This window comes from Rhinolophus hipposideros (genome assembly GCF_964194185.1).
Source record: "Rhinolophus hipposideros genome assembly, chromosome: 11".
Classification (NCBI taxonomy): Eukaryota; Metazoa; Chordata; class Mammalia; order Chiroptera; family Rhinolophidae; genus Rhinolophus; species Rhinolophus hipposideros.
In genome coordinates this window covers 78,083,611-78,110,218 of record NC_138057.1, presented here as the reverse complement: position 1 = coordinate 78,110,218, position 26,608 = coordinate 78,083,611, and the positions used below count along the sequence as shown (strand labels likewise).

The following is a 26,608-nucleotide window of genomic DNA, read 5'->3' as shown; positions in this document are numbered from 1 at the left end:
CCCTTAATTAGTCTGCTGCTCTTATCTGCCCTCCCGCAACCTTTTAGATCTTAAAAAATTTTTATTTCTTAAAGACAAAAGCTATTTGGTTTTAATACACAAAGTAAGTGAGGTCCTTGGTGAGCTTCTGCTCCACTTTCTGGCCCATCCCCTCCAAGGGTCATGGGCCAAAGTCTCCAGGTGGCCACGGACGAGGGGCTGAGCCAGGCTTCAGGTGTCTCAGCAGCCTCTCGGGCCCAGGAGTCCGGGCTGGAGAGAAGGGCCAGGAGAGGCCTACCAGCCTGTCCTGGGGACAGGGGACAGGAGAAGGTCACTTTCCTGCGTGTCTGCCCGCTTTTCTGTTGTTGTAGACCCGGGAGGCAGCTGGGTCCCGGTGGGGCCGGCCGTCAATTCACCGTGGGCACCTGGCTCTGGTGCAAGCTGAATTCCTTGGCCTTGAGACGGAGGCTGGCAATGCTGTTGGCCATATTGACCCCTGAGGTGGCGGGGCTTGAGCCACCAGGGCTGTAGGGTGGCACCGTGCTGGGATGACAAGACACAAGGACATATTGGTGTGTCTGGCATGCCACCTGGAGCTGACCACTTCTGGCTGTCAGCCCTGGCCCTTCTGCCTCCCCTCCTCAGCTTGTTGTCCTGGGAAACCTTCCCCTGGGGGTGGGTGTGAACCGGGGCTGCAGGATTTAGGGAGGAGACAGAAGCCCCCATTGCCAGCACTAGGACATGGAGCCGCCCCAGTGGGTTTGGGGGCATTCCTCACTGGACCAGGAGCTTCCTGAGAGCAGCGCCTGGGTCCTGTTCATCCCCAGCACCTGCCCTGGGGCGGGTGAGCAGCAGGATGGAGGTGAATAAACACACAGCTGTATTTAAGAATGCCTCTTGGGTGTTCTCCTGCCCCAGGTAAGGACAGGGCAGGGAGTAGGTTGAGAGCTCTGAGGCTAATGTGGTCACCTTGAGGACTCCAGTTCCACAAGCCAACCTGCTTGATCTCATCTTCCACCAGACCAGGGTTGCAGCAGAGCTGCTCACACAAACCAAGGGGCGGCTGGCATCCCCTAGAGTTGTGGGGAACAGAAACCCAGCTCCCTAGCACCTCCTCCCTCTTCCTTCTCACCTGCCACCTCAGAGCCTTTTCCCAGCTTTGATTAAGGGGAAACTGCCCCAGAACTTGTCTCTGGACCCCAGCCAAGTCCCCAGGACAGGGAGGCTAATCTCTCAGGTCTCCTGGCCTCAGTTTCTTGCCGGGGGGCGGTCAACACAGGGTACTGGGGCCCGTGGGCTAGCCTAGAAACCTTCTACAGGTTTTCAACTTCCTTAGAGCGACATGGGTTCTTTGCTTCCCCTCCACACAGGCCTTGTCTTCTCACCCCTCCACATTCATGCACACATTCATGTGCGCATGCATGTGCGTGCACAAACACTCGAGCACTCACAGGTACATGCATACACACTTAGACAATCATGCACACACACTGATGTGGAAATGCACACACACTCGTGTCCATACATGCTCATGCGTGTATACTCTTACAACACCCACATGTGCATATTCATGAGCACACTCACGCACTTGGTGGACCCCAGGTCCAAGGCGCCCCTCGACACTATTCGCAGCTCTCTTCAGTTGCTCAAAGGAGTCTGGGCCCCGACACATCCCATAGGATCCTCTGGCTGCGCCCCGACCCGACCTGAAGCGGTACCGGCTCTCACCTGTAGGGGGACGAGGCTGTCCAGGAGAGATAATCTGGGCTCAGGGCGGTGGGCCGGGGAGCCACCGGCTGCTCGATGGCAGCTTCCTGGCTGTAGGACTTGAGCAGCGAGGCGGAGCGGTTGGCCAGCATGGCCCGCTCGTTTCTGCGGAACTTGGCCCTGCGGTTCTGAAACCAGACCTGGGGGTGGGAGAGAATAGGGAGCAGGATGCAGCTGGCTGAAAATGGGGACCCAAGTTTTTGGACCCAGTGTGTGTCCACCAACCCTGGACTGGCAATGTACCCTCTCTAAGCCTCAGCTTTCTCACCTGTAAAATGGGGTTGACAGGTGGTACCTGCTGCTGGCTAAGTATGAGTTGGAGAATAGGCAGGTGAATGGATGAAGGAATGAGTTAATGAGCACTAGTTGTTGTGAGGATGTAATGAGAGAGGTGTGTGCTGAGCACTCAGCTGAGAGCTGGCACAGAGTAAGCACTTAACACCTTAAAACGACTTTTATTTAGCAAACTCTTTTGTGTCAGGCACTACTCTAAGCACTTTACAAATATATTAACTCATTTAATTCTCAGAACCCTATAAAATAGACCCATGTGATTCTCATTTCACAGGGAGACACCTAAGGTACAGAGAGGTTAAGTAACTTGCTCCAGGCCACACAGCTAGTAAGTGGCAGAGTTTGGATTTGAACCTCAGCCCTCCTGACCTCAGATGTTTCTGCTCTGAAACACCTCACCTCAGCAACTCCCTAACTCTGGGTGAATGGTGGCTGCACGGCCCCACTGGTGACCCACGGATGGGCAGCGCTCACCTGGACGCGCGCCTCGCTGAGGTTGACGCGCCGGGCGAGCTCCTCGCGCACGAAAGCGTCGGGATAGTGCGTGCGCTCGAACACGCGCTCCAGCGCCTGCAGCTGGCTGCTATTGAACGTGGTGCGGTTCCGCCGCTGCTTCTTTTTCCGCTTGGAGGCGGCCGCGCTGCGCCCGGGACTGGGACACTCACCTGCGGAGGAGCAGCCCGAGGGTCAGCAGGGCAGAGCACAGGTGAGGCGGACGCCCATAGCGCCCCCAGCCCAGCCAGGACGCCTCTGCACCCGGAGGCGCCCACAAGGTCACCACTCAGGCACCTGCTCAGCAATTTGCACTGAGCTCTTACTTAGGGCTCCCTCTGTGGAGGGATGGTCCAGTCCTAGCAGGAGCGTCTCCCTTTAATTCATTGCTTCTTCATCCGTCCATTCATTCATTCTTCAGCACGCATTTGCTGACACCCACTCTGTGACAGGCACAGTGCTAGGGCCCGGGGCTATAACGAACAAAAGCAACTAGGCTCCTATCCTGTGGAGCCAGGGGATATTTGAATGTCCTCAGAACCTGGCCCAGGTTCTAGGGCATGGTAAACCCTCCATCGATATTTGTTGTTGAATTACGATACCACATAATAAAGAGCAGTAAGAGTCACAATTCCTAGGGCCCACTGCGTGCAGGTTCTTTGGCACCCACAGATAATTGGGTGCTCACAGGAATCCCATAGACACACGCTGTTATCCTTGTCGCTCCCAATTTACAGAGGGAGAAGGAAGGAGGATGTTCAGCTACTCTTTCCACATTTAAATTTTATCCAACGGCAGAAATGCTGACCTTTCATTCCCCAGGGCCCCGCTCACTGCCCGCTCCTCCAGGGAGCCCTCCCGGACCAGTTGAATCCACATGGAATCCCTTCCTCCCTGCTTCACTCACCCAGCACTTAGAACACTGCCCAGTTCAGCACTTCCTTGTGTATCTGATTTTCTTATTAAAAATGTATATTTTAATAACAAAGTAATGTCACTGCTTGTCACAGTAACAGATTCAAAGACTGAAGGAAGGGTATAAAGTAAAACAAAACATTCCCCCCTCCCTAACTCCCCATGCCTTACTAGATGGCAAATGTGCATTTTAAAAAATTTACCAGCATGAGATCTCCCTGAACACGCTGGTGCGTCAATGGCTGATTTTTACTTAATAATATTCCAGATACTGGTCCCCCCGACACAATAAACCTCATCCTCTCTCTTTGGGTTGTTTTCCATACTCATCGTTTCCTCTTGTCCTCTCCCTCCACTTGTAGGCACCCCATTCTTAAATTAGTCTTGGCTTTATCCTTCCAGGATTGCTTTTTGCAAATATAATAAAATACATATATTTTCTCCCCCTCTTCTATCAACAGGCAGCATTCCATGGACTATTCTGCACCTCACTTTTTCCTCCTTCATGATAGATGCTGGGGCTTCCTCCATCCGGGACACAGAAATCACTCTCGTTCCTTTTCACAGCCCCACAGCCCTGGGTCGTGCGACTGAGCTGCCAATCACTCACCAGAGCCTTAGGGGTGGGCACTCAGCGTGTTTCCAATCTTTTGCCATTAAAAGAATGCTACAGTGAATAACCTCGTGCAAACATGATTTTCCATTTTTGCCGGTGCATATTTGGGACAGAGCCCTAGAAAAGTAGGGTTGCTGGGCCAATGAGTGCGACACTAGATGTGGCCAAATTCCCCCAGTGTATGGAAGGCCTATTTTGCCCAGTCTGGCCAACAGAGGACGTTGCCAGCCTTTTGGAATTTAGTCTATACCTTGTATTTTTGCTTCCCCAGTTACACATTCCCTTTGTACATCCTATGTTCTTCGCACAGGGCTGGGCATTTGTTCAGCTGAGCATCTAGAACATTCCAGGCCCTGCGATGGATACCACTCAACCCCTGCTTTCAAACAAGCTCCCAGTTTAGCCAGGTTTACTGACTCTCAAGCAACCAATTGATTCGATCTGAGGCTAGATTGTTTCATGAAACTGGTAAGTGGTTGTGGGGGGGGGGAGGGGCTGTCAGGCAGGAATCAGGGAGGGCGCCTGGGGCAAGATGACCTCACAGCTGGGTTTGGACCAGTGGTTTTCAACTGAGGGCAATTTTACCTCCAGGGGGCATCTGGCAATATCTGGAGACATTTTTGATAGTCAAAATTAGGATAGAGGGCAGGCCCAGTGGCTCAGGCGGTTGGAGCTCCGAGTTCCTAACGCAGAAGGCTGCCGGTTCGATTCCCACATGGGCCAGTGGGCTCTCAACAAGGTTGCTGGTTCGACTCCTCGACTCCCGCAAGGGATGGTGGGCAGCGCCCCCTGCAACTAACAACGGCAACTGGACCTGGAGCTGAGCTGCGCCCTCCACAACTAAGACTGAAAGGACAACAACTTGACTTGGAAAAAGACCTGGAAGTACACACTGTTCCCCAGTAAAGTCCTGTTCCCCTTCCCCAATAAAATCTTAAAAAAAAAAAAAGTGGCTAGAAGCTAGGGATGCTGCTAAACACTCCTCAATACACAGGACAGGCCCCCACATCAAAGAATTATCTGTTTCACAATGTCCACACTGCTGAGGATGAGAAGCCCTGGTTTAGATGGCTCACCAGGAGTTCATGTTCACTGCTTTGACTTGCAAACGCATGGGACTCACATGGGGGTGGGCAGGCAGTGGCCGGGAACACAGAGTGGCCCCATGCAAGCCGGCCTCTTCTCCTGGACTGGCTTAGTCTTCACTCCTCACCCCTTTCCTCCAAGAAAAGGCGAAGATGGATGAGAATGTCTAGGGCCCGTGAACGTCTCTCCACCTCCCAACCCCCATCCCCTCGAGCGGGAAGAAACCTTAAACCAAAACAACAAGGGCCCGTGTGCTGAAAACCGGGTGGTGATCAATAGCCCAGCGGGACAGAAGCTTCTGGAACACCAGCCATTACAGAGCCGATGTCCGCCTCCCTTCAGGCAATGCTGCTTGGGCTCACACCCAACGCAGAAGGCATTTCAGCAAAAAAAGGAGACTTTTTCGGGAAGTTTCTGAGCAATTCAAAACTGAAGGTGTTTAAATGAAAACCATTTTGCAGTGCTCGCCCCGCCAAGTGGGCACCGGAAGAAACAACCCCACTTTTTCTCCAAACTATGTGGTGACTTGGAGCCAAAACCCTCACACAAAGGCATTTACTGCCCCCCCCCCCAACCCCAGACCCACCCCTGACAACAGCTGGTCTCCATAGTGGTGGACTTAGCTCTCTCTGGGGTTCCCATCAAGGCAGCTAGGATGGGACGTGCTCAACAAAAGTCAGTTTGGGCTGGAGTGGTGCCCAGCGCTCCAAATGCTGCTATCTACTGAAGGCATACCTGGACCCACTCATTTCACACACAGGGAAACTGAGGCTCTGGGTGGCTTCTCCAAGGTCATGCAGCTGTGCTTGGAATCCATGTCTGTTAAAAGGCTCCGCCGGCTGAGGTTGTGAGCCCTTCTCCGTGGTGGTCTCCTCCCTCATCTACCTCGCTTCTAGGGATGTCTCACTCTCAGGCCCACCTCTGGGAGACGCCATAAGGAGGGGTCTCCAGGTTCGTCATCTCATTAGTGAGGAAATGCCCCTGAGTCCCCATGCTAGCCCATGGGAAGGGTACACTGGGCACTGCTTGGTTCTAAAGGAAGGCCTCACCTCTGGGAGCTGGGAAGGCAGTGGCTTGCCCAAGGTCACACACCAGCTGAGTTTAACTCAGTACCAGAGCATAGTAATTGCTCGATAAATGCTTGTTGCTCATTCGCATTATGGCTTGAATGCATGTGGCTTGGTGCCTGAAGACAGGCTTTCCTCCCTCACCCCAGCCCACAGTTTAAAGATGGTTCCACTGTCCTCCAGTGGGCAGAGGCTGAGGAGAGGGCAGGCGAGGTTGAGGAAGACTCAGGTAGCATCTCAGAGGTGACTCAGGACTCGAACCCACAGCTTTGGACTCAGCCAGGCCTCCGGGGCCGACCTCTGCTTCCCAGCAGATGTGCCAGATAACTCGTTACCCTAAGTTCCTGAATCACTCCCGAGAAATATGTTGTGGTGGGCGCGTGGGTTTCTCTGGGGACTACACGCTTGGGCTTAAAGCATTCGGAAAACAAACACTCTCTAAGCCTCAGGCCAGAAGAGCACTGGGACTTGCTCATCCAAGTCCGGCTGTGCCCAAAGTTTCCCTTTGTTCAATAAAAGTTCTGCTTTCCTCTGGGATTAAAAATAAAGCCCCAAAACGTCCTTCATTTACACTGGCTATTTACATGCTATTGTGAGGGACTGGATGGGGAAGAGATAAACGTACTCAGATGGGGGAGGCCTGCCACACTCTCTCTCCCTTAAAACCAAAATTACTTCGTCCCCGATTATATTACAATGGAAAAAAAATGAGTGGTGCACAGTTTTCTGCCATTAAATTATTTCACACATACCATTTATTTGGCTGACTGCGGGCCAAAGACATTTAAAAACTGTGCTCTCAGCCAAATGATCAAGTGTTCCTGGCTGCTGTCCCCTGCACCCATGGTTTTTCTTATTCCGTGTAATTTAAGGGCCTAAATAGTCTGGAGGGAGTTAACTGCAAATTCTTCCCAAGACAAATAAACCCAGCCTCTTCGTTTCTGCCTTTCTCAAGCCGTCCAGAGACACTCTCTGTTTGTTTTTGCTTCAAATAGTCAGTTTGCGCCTGACCCCAGGGCCGTGGTGAGCTCCAACCCAAATAAATAACTTTTATTAATTAGCATTTATTCTGACCAAATAAGCAGCCTCCCCCTCCCCCCAACATGATCTCTGCCAACACGTTCACAAAAATAAACAACGGGTCCCCAGGACCTTGATGTGGATTTAACAAATTAACACTGGGCCATGGTCAAAGGAGCTTCGAAGCTGCAGAAATATTTACAGCCAGGAAAGTCTTAGGAAGGAAGTGGAGGTGGGGGGCGGGGAGAGGCTAGCAAAGACCCACGGCTCCCCCAACGCCCCAGGTCTTTTGGGAGAGATTTGGGTTCCTTTGAAGGACCCCTGGGAGAATGGCTCAGACAGGAATTTTGGAAACTGCGTCCTCAGCAGCTGCCTGGACATCTCTGAGGACTATATGCTACTAGGGGAGACCCGAGCAGGACTCACCGCCTCACGTAAGAAGTAGGACACAGTATAGCCTAGTGGTTAAGGACACAGGACTCCCTGGGTTAGGCTCTCGGGTCAGCCCCAGTTCACGAGCAGAGTGGCCGTGGGAGAACCCATTAACCCTGAAATCTCGCTGAAAAATGGGACTAATAGGAACCCCTCATAACGACCCTACATGGGGGGCTCTGAGTCTGATTTTACAGATGAGAAAACTGAGGCACAGGGGGTTCAGCAACATGCCAAAGCCATGTGGCTATTAAAGCCAGAGCTGGGATTTGAACCTGCAAATCAGCACAGCACCCAGACTCTTAACCACCTAGGCAGTGGCAGCCGGCCCAAAGAGTGCCCCCAACCCTGGTCCTTGTGCACTGTGATCCTGAGGGTCACTCCAGGGGCTGAGGGTGTACGGAATAACCAAGAGGAGGGACGCTAACGGCAGCAACGGCATTTCTGGAGCTGGGGTGTGCGCTGGACACTCGGGCCAAAGGGTTTCCTGGGAGGGGGGAGACGTGTACAGCTGCACAGCCTGAGAGACCTGCAAGAGCAGGGCCAGGGTCGGGCCTGGCCCTGAGTCAGGCCAGCAATATGTGAAGGAAGAAAGGAAGGACAGAGCGGGGTGGGAGGAAGGAGACGAAACGGGCACGGTTCCTGGAGCCCTCTGGAGAAGGGAGCCTGGGCTTCCGGGGGTTTCCATGGGCTTCCGGAGGTTTCCCCAGGAGGCCAGCCCCACTCAGGCCAGAATCCCACGCAAGGGGCTCAAGAACTGGTTTCATCTCAGGCGCAGCTGGCTTCAGGCCCGGACACTGAGGACCAGGAACAAGGCACAGAGGAGGGGCCCAGTTTCTCTGGTGAGATTGCACAGGGCGACTTCCCAGGGTCACCTCCCAGGAGGTCCCCAACAACCTCAAGAGGGGCAGGCAGGCTGTCTCTGCCTTACAGAGAGGACGGAGGGAGGCCCAGAGAGGGACCAGGACCTACCCAGGGTCACGCAGTGAGTGAAAGCCCTCCCCTTGCAAACCCCAGGCCCTTTCTTTTCTCGACACACCCCTGGTAGCCACTTTCAGGGATAAGGAAGGGAGGACGTAGCCCCAGCCCCCAGCCCAGCCCTGGACAAATCATGGGGTGAACATGATAGAAGGATAGAGCCCTTCTCTTGAAGGCTTCGGGCTCTCCCCACTGGGTGGAACCACTCAGGCCACCCCAATGGGCAGAGCCAGGACCGGGGTCCTGCGGAGGTTTCAGGGCTGCTGTCTGCATTCACGGCCACTCTAGGTAGTGCTCACAGGTGAGAGTGCATACCCTCTCACCTGTGGACGCTGCTCAAACATCCCTGGGCTTGCAACTTCTCTCCCTCCCTGGCTCATCTTCAGGTCTCAGCAGACACTGCCTCCTCCAGTAAGCCGTCCGGGACCCCTCCCCCATCATTGCTCTATCACACTGTGGGGTAAGTGTGGGGTCATTTGTCCGGCAAAGACTGGAACTTACTGTTTTCTCTCTCTGTGGGACCATCATAGGGCCTGACCCAAGCGAAACTCTTCCCAAATATTTTTTGAGTGTTGAATGAATGAACAAATGAATGAACAAATAAGGAGGCATTGGAAGGGTGTGTTGAGGTCTCAGAGCTGGCCCTCTGTCCTGGGCTGTCTCCAGGGTCCAGGGTTCTCCTTATGGAGCCGTAAAGGCCTGCCTGACCAGTGCCAAGTCATGTGGCATCATGTCCACAGGGCAGGAGGACTGGGCTTGGGGAAGGGGGTGGGGGTGGGGTCAGCCACAGCCAGCCACCTTCTCCCGACCCTTCCAAGGATGTGTCACCTCATTAATTGGGAACCAAAACCCAAGGTGCTGACACGTTTTTATAGCTACAGTCTGGAGAAGGAGAAAACATGTCAGGAAGGAAGGTGAGGAGGGAGGACACAGTGGGGCCCTGTCCACGCCCCATGGCCTCACAGGCCACAGTGAAGCATGAAGCATGTAAGAAGCTGGGGTCATGGGCTACCCTAGCCTGGGACCGCCGCTCACATGGCCCCTAGAAACCTCGGCAGAGCCCAGGAAGCAGCTATAATGCTGCTTTGGGGTCTGAAGCCTCTCCCTTTCATGCACGAAGAACATGGTGTGCTGTCCACACTTCCACGGGGCCCATGAAGCCTCCAAGAAACTCCAGTGGAGGGGCCAGTGCACCAAGGGGATCTGCCTTCAGACAGCATGAGCTCGTACCCACCTCAGGGCCTTTGCACATTCTGTTCTTCTGCCTGGAGCACTGCACCCCTTTTGCCTGGTGAATGCTTACCCCGTCTTTAGTCCGAGCCTAAATTTGCTGTCCTGAGAGGCTCTTCCAGCCTCCAGACCAGGATGGGTCTCCTGGGTATAGGCTCCTGGGTCCTGTCCCTCTCCTACACATCTGTAATTAAGTTGTTCTTCTGTTATCTATGTCATGCCTGTCTCTTCCACTCGAGTCTAAACTCTAGGAAGGTGGGGACTGGGTTTGCCTTGTCACTGCTGTATCCCCGGAACTGAGCAAGAAGTTTGGTTTCAAAAATATTTCTGAATGAATGATTACATAAATGAAGGAATGCCTCATTCCCGAAAAAGATGGGAAGTCTCGACTTCTAAAGCCAGTTCCCTTTACCCTCAAAAGGGCCAGGCAATGTTTTCTTAGACGTGACATCGAAAGTCCAAGCAACTAAAGAAAAAAGGTAAATCAGACGTCATCAAAATTAAAAACTTTTGTGAACACCGTCAAGAAAGTGAAAAGACAATCCACAGAATGGGAAATATATCTACCAATCATATATTTGATAAGGTACTTGTATAGAAAATATAACGAACTCTTACAACTCCACAACAAAAAGTCAAATAATGCAATTAAAAAATGAGCAAAGTATCTGAATAGACATTTCTCCGGAGAAATCATACAAATGACCAAGAAGCACATGAAAAGATGCCCAACGTCATTAGCCATCAGGAAAATGCAAATCAAAATGACAATGCGATACAACTTCACACCCACTAGGATGGCTAGAACCAAAAAGATGGACAATAACAAATGCTGGTGAGGATGTGGAGAAATCGGAACCTTTATGCACTGCTGCTAGGAATGTAAAATGGTGCAGCTACTGTGGAAAACAGCCTGCAGTTCCTCAAAAGGTTAAACATAGAATTATCATATGATCCCGCGGTTCCACTCCTAGGTATCTATCCAAGAGAAATGAAAACATATATCCACACGAAAACGTGTACACAAATGTTCATAGCAGTCTTATTCGTAATAGCCAAAAAGGAAAAAAAAAACAAATGCCCATCAACTGATGCACTAGTCAATAAAATGTGGTCCATCCACACAATGGACTATTATTCGACTATAAAAAGGAATGAAGTACTGACCCATGCCTCGACATGAATGAACCTTGAAAACATTATGTTGAGTGACAGAAGTCAGTGGCACTCACAAAAGGCCACATAATGTGTGATTCCACTTCCACAAAGTGTCCAGACAGGCAAATCTATAGAAACAGAAAGTTGGTTAGTAGTTGCCAGGGCAGGAGGGATTTGGAGGGTGATGATGACTAAAGGATACAGGGTTTCTTTTGGGGGTGACGAAAATGGTCTAAAATTGATTGTGGTGATGGTTGTACAAATGAATATACTAAAAAAATCACTGGATTATACACTTCTCATGAGTGAATTGCATGGTATGTGAGTTATAGCTCAATAAAGTTGTTATTTAAAAACACACAGAAAAGAGGGAGAAGCTGGAGAGAGACACAGGAATTGGCAGAGAATGGCACGGACATCCCCTGAATGCTTGAGGGGGACACCAGCAGGGGAGTGACAAGAAGTGGGAGACGAGACGCTAAGGCCCAGATGGTGACTCAGCCCCGCTGGGGAACCCCAAGGCCGCTCTGGGTGGGGGCGTCTTTGGGGAAACCCTCACTAAGAGAGCAGCCAGGAGGAGGGGTGGGGCCGCCGTGGCAAGCCCACTTGGCAGAAGCCAGGGGGTGAGGATAGGTGAGGCTAAAAATGAGATCCAGGAGCCTTTGAAAAACGTGCTTATCAAGCCCCAGAGGGCAGCAGGGATGACGCTATTGAACAGAGAACACTTGTGTCCTATTCTCAGGCACAGAAAGGGCCACAGGACAAAGGCCAGATACAGCTGACCATCTCCAAGGCTGTGGGGACCCCGGAAGCTCCAAGGCCTCCAGGGCTTGACTGCTTTCAGGGGTTCAAACTTCCAGGCTCCTCCGGTCACGTCTGTGGTCAGCCCAGTCCCCTCTGCTCCTGAGACGCCAAAACCAAGCTCCAGGGAGTAGAGGCACCTGGCAGGAGAGAGGGTGCCGGGTGGATGGGTGTCGAGAGTCATTTAGGGGAAAGACGAGCAGCCCTCTGCTCAAAATTTGGTGTAAGAAGGGGGTTGGCGTCTGGTTTTAATCTAAGGTTGGTGGCCAAATGCCAAATTTATTGTAAAACCTACATTTTAATAAGGGGCTGGTATCTGGAGGAAAGCTGCCCTCATTAACCATTTCCAGACCAGGGTGAAGTTGCTGCTTGGGGCTCAGTATGGGGTTTCCTCCCCCAGGGAAGGGGTCCCTGGCCTCTCAAAGCCCACAGCCAAAACCTGCAAATCAAGGTGACGGCTGGTGGCCAGGGGCAGAGATGTTTCAATTTCCTGTGGCTTGGTTCTGAAACTAACCTGCAAATATTTCTGGGGTCTCAAGCCTGTTGTTATTCTTGCCGTCTCAAGGACTCAGACCTGCATAGACCTTACAGGTCATCTGTCAGAGCCCTTCATTTTTGCAGGTGGGGAAACTGAGGCACGGAGAGGAATAGTTACTTGGCCAAGGGCCAAGCAAGGCAATGGGACCCCAAGTTCTGTCCACTGAGGTCCGAGCCCTGAGAACACACATCTTCCTCCTTCCTGCTCCCTCTCTGTTCCCTGGGTGGGGTTGGGGGTCGGGGGAGCGGATCCCTGACCCAGCAATTGGGCACGGTTGGAAGGCCAAGCAGCAGCCCGCCCAGAGAGCAAATGGCTACCCACTCAAGCCTCTGAGAATGAGGAAAGCATCCCCTCTGTGTGTCCTTAGTGAAGAGAGCTCCCCTCCTGAGCCCTGTTTTACGCTTGGTGCCCGGACAGTACCTACACCTGCGGGAGGGAGGGTGGGCCAGCCCAGGGCTTTCCGCAGCACCCTTAGTCACAGCAGGGCAGCACAGATGACCATTACCCCCACTGCTATTTTCCCCAAGTGAAACCGAGGCCCTGGCTCCTTGGTTCTCCCCCTATTTTGATCGTGAACCCCTTGAGGAATCTGAGAAATTCTATGAACGCTTCCCCGAAAAACACAGGTGCCCACCAAAGTTTGCATGTAACTTTGGGGGGAAGGTTCATAGACTCTGAATCCTGTCTAGGGACCCCACCCTAAAAAATCAGCTTGAGGGAGGGTGTTTTGTTGTGGTTTTTTTTTAAGTGTGTTTCTCCAGGACCCATCAGCTCCAAGTCAAGTAGTTGTTTCAATCTAGGTGTGGAGGGCACAGCTCACAGTGGCCCATGCAGGATCGAACCAGCAACCCTATTGTTAAGAGCACCACGCTCTGTCTAACCAACTGAGCTAACCGGCCGCCCCTGGAGGGTCAGTTTCACTTTTTTTTTTTTTGTTTGCTCCAGAAGAATCTGCCTCTGCCTGTTTTACCTTGGGGTTCCATCTTGGAGTTCCCCCTGGAAAGCAGCCGAGACAAAGGCCCCTCTTCTGAGGCTTGCGGGACCTCCCGTGACCCTGGCTCTGGACAATGCTGCACTCCTAGAGAGGCTGACCTTTAAAGCCCCGCTGGAGGTTTTTATGACCCATTTGTGAGTTCCAGGCATGCTGGAAAATGTGAGTTTGAGGCTCGGCTCAGCGAAGTTTCAAAGGCTGCCTTGAGTGTTTCTGCCACTCTCCCGACCACAGCTTGGACCTGTGGTGAGGAGAGAAGGACGCTTATTCCCCACTCCCCCCCTTTTTTTTTTGGCTTTCACTTACTAAACTTTTATTATGTGCCTGGCACTGGGTTATAAAGCCCTGCCTTCTAAAATGTGGAAGGCACTGCTATTAAGCTTTGTTCTTAACTTGGGACAATGAAGTTCAGGAAGGTGAAGTAACTGACCAAGGTCACACAGCCTGGCAGCCGTGAGGCAGGGGTTATGTCCAGGCTGTTTGTCCCCAAAGTGGCTAGTATCTGAAGAAAAGTGGCCCTTGTTAACGATTTCCAGACCAAGGTGAAGTTGCAGATAAGGACCCAAGGTGGGGTTTCCTCTCCTACATAAAAGGAGACGGTCTCTCAAAGCCCACGGCCAATGCCTGCTGGAGTTAGGATGAGTGCTGGCATCTGGTGCAGAGCCCACTCCCATGTCATGTGGCTCAGCCGGCTACTTCTCTCTCCTTAAACACATCTGAGTGCTCTGACCACACCCACACACCAGGCTCATGGGTCCCGGTGCCCTCAAGTCTGCTGATGCCTTGCTGCATGTCAGCGGGGTGCTCGCTTGTGTCCCAGCGTCACCAGGGGGTTGCACTCTCAGAGCCCAGGCACAGAGCCATCCTTACATTCCCAGTCACACCCCTGAACAACAGCCAACCCTGACTCTAGAAAGTTCTCCATTACAGTGAGCCATGATCCTTCTCCCTGTGGGTCTCCCCGGTTGTCCTGGGTTGTCAGGGGTAGCACATGGGGACTCTTCCCAGGACCACCTTGCTAGCATTTGAAGGCAGCTTTTCCTACTACTGGGAACCTGCCCTGCCCCCTTTGCCACCCAGTGGGCCCGGAGGAGGGGCTGACAGCAGATTTCCAGATTTCTCAAAGGGCTGTCCACTGACAATTTTCTTTGGAACTCCCTGGGAAGCTTGTTACAAAGGGACGCTCTGATGCCCTAAAGGTGCCTGAGGGGGGAGTCCAGCCTTCACAGATGCTTCAGGAGAAACTCCACGGACCAGGCAGGAAGCCCTGCCGCAGTCATAGACCGAACTCATCTCTTTATTCTCACACCTGGCATAGTGCCTGGCACATAGTATATGCTCAATAAATATTGAAAGACTAAATATCTGAACGAATGAATGGAACTTGGGTCCCGATAGGGAGGTATTCCCAATTCTCTGTCTACCTAAACACATGAAGACTTTCACGCACTCTATCTAGATTGCTGTAAACTCTTACAAGCTTTCCACTTACCTGACCATCCTATTTACAGAAACTAATGCCTTTATTGTGTTTTGTTTTTTTAAATCTGGGGCGAGCGCACAAGCCAGAGAAATCCCCTCCCAAAGGGAAAGGCTTCGGTCTGCCTTTGCAGATGCTCCTGGTCAGAGGAATGGGGCATACATAGTCTTGCCATAGGGTAGGGGACGGGCAATGAGGAGGAGGCCGCTGGGCTGGAGCCCCATCTCCTGAGCCTGCCCTGGATGGGCCGGCAGCTGGCTATCCTGATCCTCTCTACAACTGGACCCTCCCTCTACTTCCTAAAGATATGGAACAAACCATCTTGTTCCTTGAGCCTCCAAATGCAATGGGGATTTGATCCCAAGCCCAAAGTTTGGTCTCAAGAGTCTGACAGTCTGGGCTGGGATCCCACCTCCTCCACTTTCCAGCTCTGTGACCTTGAGTCTGTCACTGCTCCTCGTGAAGTGGGCATCTGATGGTTCCAACAGGGTGGCAGCGATGACAGGGAGCATCTACCACAGCACGGACACACGGCCAAAGCTGTGGTCGCCCAGGTCTCAGCCCTCTCCTCCCAGGCCTGAGGACCCCGGAGGTGGAGCAGGCTACCTCACCCCACATGCACCTAAGACAGGAGTGGTCTTCCAGTGTTGCTGTTTATGGAGCTGACAACCCCTGCCCCCACGCAGCATATCAGCTCCCCACTTCCAGAACAAGGAAGGCTGCAAGGCCAGGAAAACCCACTCCTTCCACATATCTTCAAAGGTTTTCTGTGAAATACTCTTCAGGAAAGCATGGGGGCAGGGCTGCAAAACAAGGGACGGCCCCAAGCCCAAAGGCCCTGGTGAGGCTGTCCCCTCGGCCCCGCCCTGTCCCTACGTCCCCCTCCTCCTCTCTGCTCTCAATGCCGCCTCTATCTAAGTGGGACCAGTGTCCCCTTCCCACCCACCCCACCCCCACCTTCCTAACCTCTCTGCTAGGAGCGGTCCTGCCTGGGTGAGACGTGGGTGCTTTGTGGCCCCCGCCCCTCATTTCACAGGACCCCAGAAGAGATCCAGAGAGGGAAGCAGCTGGTCCGGAAAAGCAGAGCACCTCAAGGCGGCCATGAGAGTGGGGTGGGGCGGGGCAAGCTGCTGACCCAGCAGCCAGGGCTGGGGACTATCTTGTGGTTGAAGCAGATTTGGTGCCAAGCTGGGACAGTTCTCGACGCGATCCTTGTGTTTCCCCAGGTGGGTGAAAAGCCCCCTCCCGAATCCACGTCTGAAAGCCTCCAACCCCTACATTTCCTTTACCCCGTCTCCTGTTCCCCCTCCCCTCCGTTTTGGCATTTCTCAGTGTGGCCCAAACTCTTCATCTTAGGGGAAGCTCTGACTCAGAACTTTAAAAAATCTAACACACAAACTTAAGAAAACAAACTTGGGGGCGGGGGTGGGAGTGCGGGAAAAGTCTGTAGCCCTTGTAAGGGGGTGTTGGGAAGGCTGGGCTTTCTGAGAGGCCATCTTTCCCTCCCGAGGGACAGGGCAGGCGGGAGAGGCGGACCCCACCCGGGGGAGCCCAGCGCGCAGGAGGTCCCTTTCCCCTCTGGGCGGGGTGCTATTGGCGCGCAGCTGGTGGGTGGGGGCGGGGTCTCTTTCACGCAAAGGCGGGTCTGGGGTCGACCCCGAAACCCAGGGGGTGCCCGGTCCGGCGCGCCGGCCGCCGGCCGCCCCGCCCGGCCATGTGCGCGCCAGCCCGTGCGTGCGAGCGCGCCGCGCCGGTGGCGGCCAGAGCGGCGCCGCGGCACATCTGGTTCCAGGCGAGCCCCTGGCGCCTGCCTCGCCGCAGACCCGCGGCCCAGACACACAGACGTTAATAGATCGGCGCGCCCAGCCCCGCGCGGCCCGCGCCGGCCGCCGCCCAGCCGCCCAGTGTGAGTGCGGGGTGGGCGCGGCGCGGAGGGTGGGGCGCGGGCGGGGGGGGAGGGGCGGGGAGGGGGAGGGGCGGGGAGGGGGAGGGGCGGGGGAGGGGACGCAGCGCCTAGGCTCCCCCTCCTCTTGCTGCCGCCGGTCTGCCCTCCAGCTCCGACACCTCCCTCCTCACCCCTAGGTCCGGGGTTGCAGCTAGAACTGCCCTTTCCCATCCTGGGAAACCAAGTTCACGGAAATCCAACTCCAGTTAGTAACAGGCGGTTCCCACGTGCCCGGCGCGGCCCGCGGGCCAAGGGCTGGGCTGGGCGCGTCACCGGCGCTTCTCTGCACACAGCCACTCTAGGAGGCAAGTACGCTGCCACCATCCCCCCCGCCCCCCCACATTTCACTATTGGGGAAACAGGCTGGAGAGGTCACTGGCCTAAGGTCACACGGCAAGAAGACCACAGCGCTGGGCTATTGGACTCCAGCTCCCAGGCAGATCCGCCCCGGGCCGTGCTCCCTTCTCAACTCCTGACGCACACACCTAGAACACAAGGTCACCCAAAGTTGGGAGCAACGCGCCCCTTCACCTGGCCCTCCTCCCCTTCTCAGAGTACCTCTCAGCGGCAACCTGTTCCCTTAGTACCTGGTCCTCCCACCCAAGCACCCGGGGGCAGTCAGGCTCCGCGGATGCTCCAGGAATGTGGGGCCTCACAGCTGCTTATACGTATTCTTTCCATAGTAAACCTTGAACTTGGAGGGTGCACTCCCTGTCCACTCTTGCTCGCGAGAGAAATGCTCTGCTTGAGAAGCTCCTTTTTATTATTCAAGGGTATATGACGCGTTTTGCTTTTGAAAGGGAGCTGTGATGTTTCAGAACAGACCCCATCCTAGATGAAACGGTCATCAATAGGAGTGGGCTAAAGCGGGTTGGTGAGTGTGTGGGGGGGTGTCTCTACCGTCCTCGAATTTGTTTGTTTGTTTGTTTGTTTATTTCTATTCCGGCCTTTAGCCCCTATAGGCTGAGCATGTGCGCTTGCAAATTGCAAGTAATTTGTTGGCTCCAGGTTTCGTTTTCGCTTTCCCCCTCCTCAGAGGGGACTTTATAAGGACACGGGCCCACATCAAAGTGCCACACTCACCCTTAAATGGGGGGAAGAGCATTTTTTCTGAGGTGCTTACACGACGGAGAAGGAATTCTGTTTAGAACTTTCCCATTAATACCCTCTGAATTCACTTGGGGGGCTTATTAACTCGGGCTGTCAAAAATTCTAGGTTTTAGAACAAAACCACACTTTTAAAAAGTTCCCAGCCTGGAGGTAATAAGCTCTGTAATGGCCCTGTGAAGGTGCCCAGGGACTGGAAACCGACAGGGAGAGTCTTTTTTCCTTTCCAGCCAAGTCCCACATTAAAGGTTCCCAGCAGATAGGGCCCCTGCCCCACCCCCACCGCCCAATCATGTGGGGGGGTGGGAAGAGCAGCATGGGGCACGAAGAGGAGGCCCTAGGAAACTGGGGGCTCCTGACCCAGCTCTCAGCCCCCCACCAGGGTAAGACTGGCCCCTTCCCCAGCGGGCTGGGGAGGAGTGAAGGCCAGGCCACTGGCCAGGGTTAACCAGGTAAGCAGGGATGTAAAAACCAAACAAAACAGGCAAGTGACAGTGAATTTGGAGGGAAGCCCATCCTACAAGGCATCTGCCACTTCTTCCTCCAGCCTCCGCAAAGGCAGTCGCTGCTGGGAACGCTGTGTTCAGGGGGATTCTGAGGAGTTCTAGTTAATCAGCGTTGTGTGCCATGGGCTCAGGAAGGGGGGGGTCTGACAAGGAAGCGAGTATTTGCCAGTCCCGAACCTGGTTCCAGTGTCCTCATTCTAAGGATGCAGAAGATGGAGCCGAGAGGAGGCATGACTTGCTCAAGGGCACAGGGAAAGTTCCAGACAAAGCCAGAGAGGAGACATGGGATTCACTCCCCACGTAGGGCTCTGACCACCTCAAGGGACACAGGAAACAGCACCACGTGTGCCACCATCACACCACGCCTCGGCCCCCAACATGTTCATTGGGAAGTTCCACGTAGGTCATAGCAGGACATTTGAAGAGAGTCGTCCTTTAAGCAAATAAATGAGCAGCAATCTGGCCTTGCCAGGGTGCAAACCCTCGTCCAGGGCGTCGGTGGTAGTAGGAAAAATGACCCAACCTCCTCTGGCAGATTTAAAATCGGGACAATATTTCACTTCCTGCACACATTGCTAGGTAATGTTGGCAAGGCAAGCTTGGCCCCATGAGAACACTTGTTTTTAAGACTATCCTCAGTGAAAAACCTTTTTAACAAAATTAAATTACAAACAACCCGATTTAAAAAATGAGTCAAAGACCTTAACAGACACCTCACCAGAGAAGATATACATATGGTAAATACTCATAGGAAAAGATGCCCCACATCCTATGTTATTTGAGAAGTACAAATGAAAACACAGTGAGATACCATTAAAAACCTATCAGAATGGTCAGAATCCAGACCACTGACATCACCAAATGCTGGTGAGGACTGGAGCAGCAGAAACGCTCATTCATTGTCCGTGGGAATGCAAAATGGTACAGCCACTTTGGAAGACAGTTTAGCAGTTTCTTATAAAACTAAACCAACTCTTACCATACGATCCAGCAATCACACTTCTTGGCATTTACCCAAAGGAGCTGAAAACTTGTATCCACCCAAAAGTTGCCCACGGATGTTTTCAGCAGCTTTATTCATAATTGCCAACACTTGAAGCAAGCAAGACGCCCTTCAGCAGGTGAGTGCATAAATAAACTGTGGTCCATCCAGACCGTGGACTATTAATCAACAATAAAAAGAAATAAACGATAAAGCCATGAAAAGACAAGAAGGAACTTCAGATGCACATTACTAAGTGAAAGAAGCCAGTCTGAAAAGGCTACAGACTGTATGACTCAACTATGTGACATTCTGGAAAAGGCAAAACTATGCAGACAGTAAAAAGGTCAGTGGTTGCCAGGGGTTGTGGGCAGGGGACAGGATGAATAGCTGGCCCACAGAGGATTCTTGGGCCACTGAAACTATTCTGTATGATACTATAAGGGTGGCTATCTGTCATTATATATTTGCCCAAACCCAGGGACGTCATTGCTCTGAGGCAGGGTATTATGACAGTAGGAGAGGCTCCAAGGGTACGAGTGTCAGGGCTATATGGGAACTCTCTTTTAGAGCTTGTAGTGTGCTGGTAAATGTTTAACAGCCAGTTCTTTCACAGGAGGGACCCTTCATTTATAATGTTTGCCAATTTCTGGAGTATAAATATTTCCACCAAAGCCAATTTCTAGCTGCCATGTGTCATAAGGAAGGCAAAATTGGGGAGAGATGTGCAGACCCACCAGTACTAGTATCCCCACCATTCAGATAGCTTAGACACAACCCCAAGAACATAAATAACGGTAACATGTAGTAAAATGACTAGAAAGAGGGGAGTTTTGTGTCTATATTGCCTTTGTTTTAAATGTAATTTCTATAAGTGTGTATATTCAATGTAACGTTTGCGAGCATCTGTAATTGACAACCAGCTTTCAAAATTCTGAAAGATGAACAGTTGGCTGTCAGGAGCCAGGATGAGCTGGCACTAGGACACCACGGCAACTTCCCACCCATCTCAGCAAGGTGGTCTTAGTGTTGACAACTGCTTCTCATCCTTACCCATGTGTGGGGGTGTTTTATCAGAGCTGGCATCACGGGGTAGAGCCCGTTGTGGATTTGGAAACTAGGTCCCGGTTTCCCGGTTTCCTGTAGTGATGTCTGCCCCTGACAGCCATGTCTGTCTCAGGACAGCAGCCCCCCTGCCCTTGGGTGAGCCTGTCAAGTCCCCGGATGCTGCTTCCCTTGTCATCAGAGTTCAGATCCTTCCCAGAAACCTGATGCAAGGTGTGCGTCTCACATCACCTGTTCTGAGTACTGGGGGCCTTTCTAAAGTGAGTTGTTACCCTCAAGAGTGTGGGCCAGAGGGCTGAAAAGTCCCGTCAGAGAAAACTCAGGTCCGTAGGTTTCACACTATCAGGGAAAGGGTGATGCACCCCCCCTTCCCCAAAACAGGCCAAGGGGAAGCGGAGGATGGGCTGAGTAAGGTGGGAGGGACGGAGGCAGCAAGGTGGAACTGCGATCTTCAGCCCTAGTTGCTCAGTGCAATCATGGGGGGTGAGGTGGGGAGGGAGAAGGTGAAGCTTTTAAAATAAGATGCCAAGCCCCACCCACTCTCCACCCTCAAGAATCTGACGCAGCAGGTTTGGGGTGGGGCCTGGCCATCAGCATTCACTGAGGGCTCTCCAGGTAGTGCTATTATATAGCCAGGGTTGAGAACCACTCACTGACAATGCCAAGTGCATGGTCTTTGGGCATCAGACTGGCCTCAAATCATAGCCACAGGCCCCTTACCCAAAATGAGCCTCAGTTTCTTCATCTGCAAAATGGAGATCTACGTTCCTCCAGGGTTGTCACAGGCAATAACTCAGGTAACCAAGTGCCGGTATGAGGAGGGAAATCAGGAAATAGGGATGGAGTCTGGAGATGTGAGGAGCAATTCCTGTGTGGGGGGCACTGAGCTAAATGCACCACCATGGGAGACAAACATTATCATTTATTTCTCTCTTACAGATGAGGAGAGTGAAGGCTTGTCCAAGGTCATCCAGCTAGCCAGGGGCAGAGTCAGGAATCAGAACAAGCGGCAGGCTTATTACTGAAGACATGAGAGCTCTAGGGGCTCGGAGAAGAGCTGGACAAGGAAGAGAAGCTTGAAGGAAAAGAGATTTGGAGAAGAGATGGAGTGTTGAGGGACACAGCAGTGTCTCCCTGTGCCGTGGGACCCCTAAGCCCCATGGCGTCTTGAAAACCAACAACATGGAACATTCCTGGCCTCGTGTATGTTTCACCTTCCTGTGAGACCCTCAGTGCCCATAACTTCTGGGGAGTCTCAGCAGAGCAGGCACTTTCCATTCCACTTTATGAATGAGAAGGGAGGGGCATGCTAGGCCCAAGGACATATAGGCAGAGGGTGGCGTGGCATGAAGTGGTGAACAGTGGGCTCCTACTCATCCTACAAGACCCCACTTTAAAAGCCCCCCAATGGTGCGCAGAACTCCTTGTGCGTCTGTCTGCTTCAGCCTCCTCACACTGGCTTCTAGGCTTAGTTCCGTGTCAAGCCCTACTGGGCTGTGGGTTCCCAGGTGCTTCTTTGGGCTCCATGTAATTGAACAGAGCAGAAATATGCACCTAGGGAACCCCTCCTGGCCTTTCTCCTTCAGAGCCAAATAGACCTTGTCCTGCTGTCGATGGGGCTTCTTGGGAAAATGTGAGATTGATGTGCGACTGCACATGCTTGGGGAGGGGGGAGGAAGGCACAGAGAGAGGGGCAGAGACTGGGGTGGGGGGCATCTCATGGCCAGTACCACACCACAGGGCCTGGGTCCAGGGTGGCTTCTCATTCACATCATGGGACCCTTCCCAGTCCTCAACGCCGTTTCTCATCCCCCCTCAGTAACGGTGTCGAGGAGACTATAGTCATTACTTCCCAAAAGGGGCGACAGGCTCGGAGGGTTGATGTGGTCTGCCTAGGTTTGCGCAGCGGGATGAGAGCGGGACTCTATCTGCCCTTATCTCTTGGGCCACGCTACCTTTCTGCTCCCCAAACCTCAGTGGGTGTAATGAGAGAACTCACCCATACTGGGCTGTAGTGTTTCCATGGACTCAGGTACGGTGACCAAAAGGGGCTGCGAGTCAGGCTGCGGGTTCTGGGACTTTGGCAAGTCATTTCACCACTCTGGGCCTCAGTTTCCCTGTCTTTATAGCACATCCCTTGTGGATTGCTGTGAGGATCCCGTGGGATGATGTCTGGAAAGCGGCCAAGACATGGGACCCAATGTGTCACTGTGGGTGACAAGCACGAGTTTAGCTTGGACAGGTCAAGCTCCCTGCCAAGCCACAGGCCCCATTTTTGCCCCTTTCATCCCATGAAGCTCCCCCTGAATACCCAAGACAGACCCCATATCTCCCAGGCTCCCAGGACTGAAGAAGCAGCCTGCCCACCCCTCATCATATTCCCCCATCCCCTTCTGCAGGGGGCTGCACTGCAAGTGGCTGTCCCTCAGCCAGCACCAATCAAATAGAAAAAGTCAGCAACAGGTTGGGTGGATTTGCTTAATTCTCCCCTAACCTGGCCTGGCCCCTCTCATTTCAATAGCATTCTGCAAGCCCCACCCACCCCAAAGGCCCACCAAGACCCCCCACTCAAAAAATCAGGACATTGAAGTTTTTTCAGAGAGGAGGGGAGGGGGCGCCGGGTGGAGGAGGGACAGCTGATGTGAACAAACTCCAAACAGAGAAAGCACAAGTTAAGGAGACGCTGTCTCAGACGTCCACCCAGCACCTGACAGCCCTGATGGTTTTGTACCCGTGGTGTCTCACTTTCCTCACGCTAGTTCTGACCCTGTCCTGAGCAAGACCCGAGAAGAGCCAACACACCAGACCGGAGCCTAGATCCCAGCCTCAGGACCCGCCCCCCACCCCAGCCTCATCTGGTTCCCCTGCCCCCCACGAGCCTCCCACCAGCCACACTCTGTCACTTCCTGTCTTTGCACATGCTGTTCCCTCTGGCTGGAATACTTTTCCCACCGCATCAGAAAGCCCAACCCAGTCTTCACTTCTTCCCTCAGGCACCACTCTCCTGACTGCCCCAGAAAGGCTTGGGGACCCATCTGCCTCCCCCAATCACTTCACTATCCCTCATTAAACTCGTCTGACTGTTTCCCTCTGTCCTCTCTTTTCCTCTGTGTTGATAGTGGTGCCTGCCACAAGGTAGGTGCTCAGTAAACGATGGATGGATGGATGGATGGATGGATGGATGGATGGATGGATGGATGGATGGATGGATGGATGATGGATGGCTCACAGCCCAGCTCTGTTTAATCCTTTAGGCCCACATGCCTAAGGCCCAGAAGCTTTAACAAAGGCCCAGAACAATGGGAGACCTGAAATGCAATTTTTTATTGGTTCCAAAACACAATGCAAAACGGTGATTAACAAAACGGTTAACGACATGTTGACCTCACATGATGGCATGTCAACTGGACAACCAAAGTCTACCACCGCTCTCTGCAATAAAGTGTATTTTCCACTTAATGTGTGATGTAATGGGAAGGGGACGCTGCTCCTGGAAGGGGAATGCTGCCAACGGTCCTAGGCCCAGTAAGACCCCAACCGACCCAGCGCCGTAGGCCAGGATAGTAATGGCCCCTTTCTGAAGTGACCTCCATGGCCACCTGCCAGTGGTCAGCCCAGGTCAGAGACTGCTCAGATTCTGTGGGAGACGGACAGACCTACAAGGCCAAATGAGCACTTAGCCCAGGAAGAGAGAGTACAGGGCGGTCCTCCATGACATAGATGCCTGCCCCGGGTAGAAGGGGACCAGATGGCAAAGGGTGGTCCCAGTGCCCATTGCCCACGCTGCCTGGATGGATGCTTTGAGGGTCTTGGTTGAGAGAGAAGCCCAGAGTGATTTCCTTCTCCTTCACCCACAAGCTGGGTGACCTTGGGAAAGTTACTTGACCTGTGTGAGCCTTGGTTGCCTACCTATAAAGCAAGCATAATATAGGTCCCTCTGTGAGGATTAGGTGGGATGACGCAGGTGACGCACATAAAGCAGGGCCTGCCTGGTGCTGTTCAGGGAACAATTCCTCATAAATACCAGCTCTGTTATGTCCAGGAGCAACCCTTTGGCGAGCGCTTCCCTCCATTCATGTCTAAAACGTTCGGGTGAAGCCCCACCCAACGCAGGCCAGTCCTCAGCCAATCAGCACACAGTTCCACTACAGCCACTGTGATTGGTTCAGAAGTGGGCAGGGCCCCAAACCTGTCACCAGGAGACTGGCTGCTCCATTGGTTAAGCCCCGGATCCAGCAGTGCCTGAAGTCCCACCCTTGATTGTCCAGCTACGAGCATCACCTTAGTTTTGTTTAAGCGACCTGAGGCCGGTTTTCTGTCGCTCAGGGTGACAGTCCTAGCTAGCACACTGCTAAGCCCCACCCTTGTCCTTGCCCTGGCAGAGCGAGAGTACTGTGCCCCCACTCTTGGAACCCCACAGCCCCAAGTCTGCAGTGAGCACAGCGCCAGAGGGACTTGTGGTCCTGCCTTTGGAATCCTCTCTCCTCTGCTCCCAGCCCCGCCCCTGCCACATGGGCTGCTCTGGGGTCCCTCCCCCAACTAATCTGAGATGTGGATCTTCGCAGCCTGGTCAGAGGGGCTCCTGTCAGCCACAGGCTAGCAGGGATGGGAGGTCTTCCGGATCTGATCCCACCTCCGCCAGGCACTAGCTGTGCAGCCTTCGGATGACAACACCCCATCTCTGAGCTCCAGGTGCCCCTGTGCTTCTTAACCTGGTGGAACTTACCAGAACGCCAATGAATTACCTGTTTGTGTCATTGTCAGTGCATTGCCTGTCTCCCATTAACTAGAAGCTCCTAAGGGCTGATGAGTAGATGCCTGTCCAGTGCCTACACATAGTAGGGGCTCAAGAAATGCATGTTGAATGGAAGTCACTCTGACTTGCTGGCCCAGCTTGGGACCTCCTCTCCCTGGGGCCCCTCTGGCACATGAAGAGGTTCCAGCCCTTAGCTACCAACTTCCCAGGGCTGCTGCCCTCCTGACCAGGACCATGACCACTCCTCTGTTTCTCACCTGTAAAATGGGAATTTTGATAGCCATCTGTAAAGATGAGGGGGAAGCGTTCAGCTTAGGCCATTGTGGCGGCCTCTTCAGGAGGAACAATTTGTTGCTGTTATGAAGGGGGTCCCAGCAGGAGCTCCCTGTGGACAGTAACTTTACCCAAAGAAGTGGCTTTAGTGGTGCCATGGCAGGCAGTGGCACAGCTGGGGAAGAGGGGAAGAAGGGGGCAATAGTCTGAGGTCTCCACGGTGGAACTGGAAGCCAGAGCCCCTCCCTGGGCTGTCCTGACCTTGCTCTGGTGGCCCAGGTTTTCGATTGTCTGCTGTGCCCAAGGCTGAGTAGAGGTAAAGACACCCAAGCAGGCCCCCAGGATGGACACAGCCTCTGCTGAGAGGGGTAGAGACACTGCCTGCACCCCCTCCCCTCCATCTCACCCTGAATGTGCCAACAGACAAGGGGAATAAACAACCCCTACTCACACTGCCCCTTCCCAGGGTGGAGGCTCGGGTGGAGGGAGATTCTTGCCTTAATAAGGAGCTAGTTTGGGTGGGAACATTCCTTATCCCCAGCTGGGGAGATGAGGGGCCCTGGGGAAGAGCAGCTGCCAGGGGTGTGGCTGGGTCCTCCACCCGACCTCGCAGGGACTTGCCTGTGAATTGCTCGTAACAGCAATGGCAACAGTAATGATGTAACAGCCGCAGCCGCGGGCCCTGTGCCACATCCATATGAGGTGCTTCCTATCTTTGCATCCTCACAACTTACTTGTCACTATCCCCACTTTACAGATGAAGAAACTGAGGCTCAGAAAGAGGAAGCTTCTTGCCCCAGGGAGCCAAGTGAAGTCACTCTGACTTGCTGGCCCAGCTCGGGACCTCCTCTCCCTGGGGCCCCTCTGGCACATGAAGAGGTTCCAGCCCTTGGCTACCAACTTCCCAGGGCTGCTGCCCTCCTGACCAGGACCATGGCCACTCCTCAGGGACCTGCCTGTAACTTGGGTGCCCAGGGCAGCCCTCTCTCCCAACCTCTGTTATTGTTCCCAGCTTGAAGAAAGCAGCAAATGTTCTCCAAGATCCCCACAGATCCCAAGACGCTGCACGGGGTTCCCCAGAGCTCCGCACTTGTCTTGCAGGGCTCCGAGCTGGCCTCTGGTGGCGCAGG

The 26,608-nt window shown here is 53.3% G+C and overlaps 1 protein-coding gene across 1 annotated transcript in view; it reads right to left on the bottom strand.

The window, feature by feature from the left end:
- Positions 1-386: 386 nt before the first annotated feature.
- The window catches only part of PRRX2 (paired related homeobox 2), a gene marked incomplete at both ends in the record, with an annotated part of 39,902 nt that continues 13,680 nt past the window's right edge, over positions 387-26,608 (bottom strand). Inside the window, 3 exons of the mRNA XM_081066205.1 lie at positions 387-522; positions 1,708-1,886; positions 2,515-2,705. Of these exons, the coding sequence (XP_080922331.1) occupies positions 387-522; positions 1,708-1,886; positions 2,515-2,705 (506 nt within the window). The remainder of the gene's footprint in view (positions 523-1,707; positions 1,887-2,514; positions 2,706-26,608) is intronic.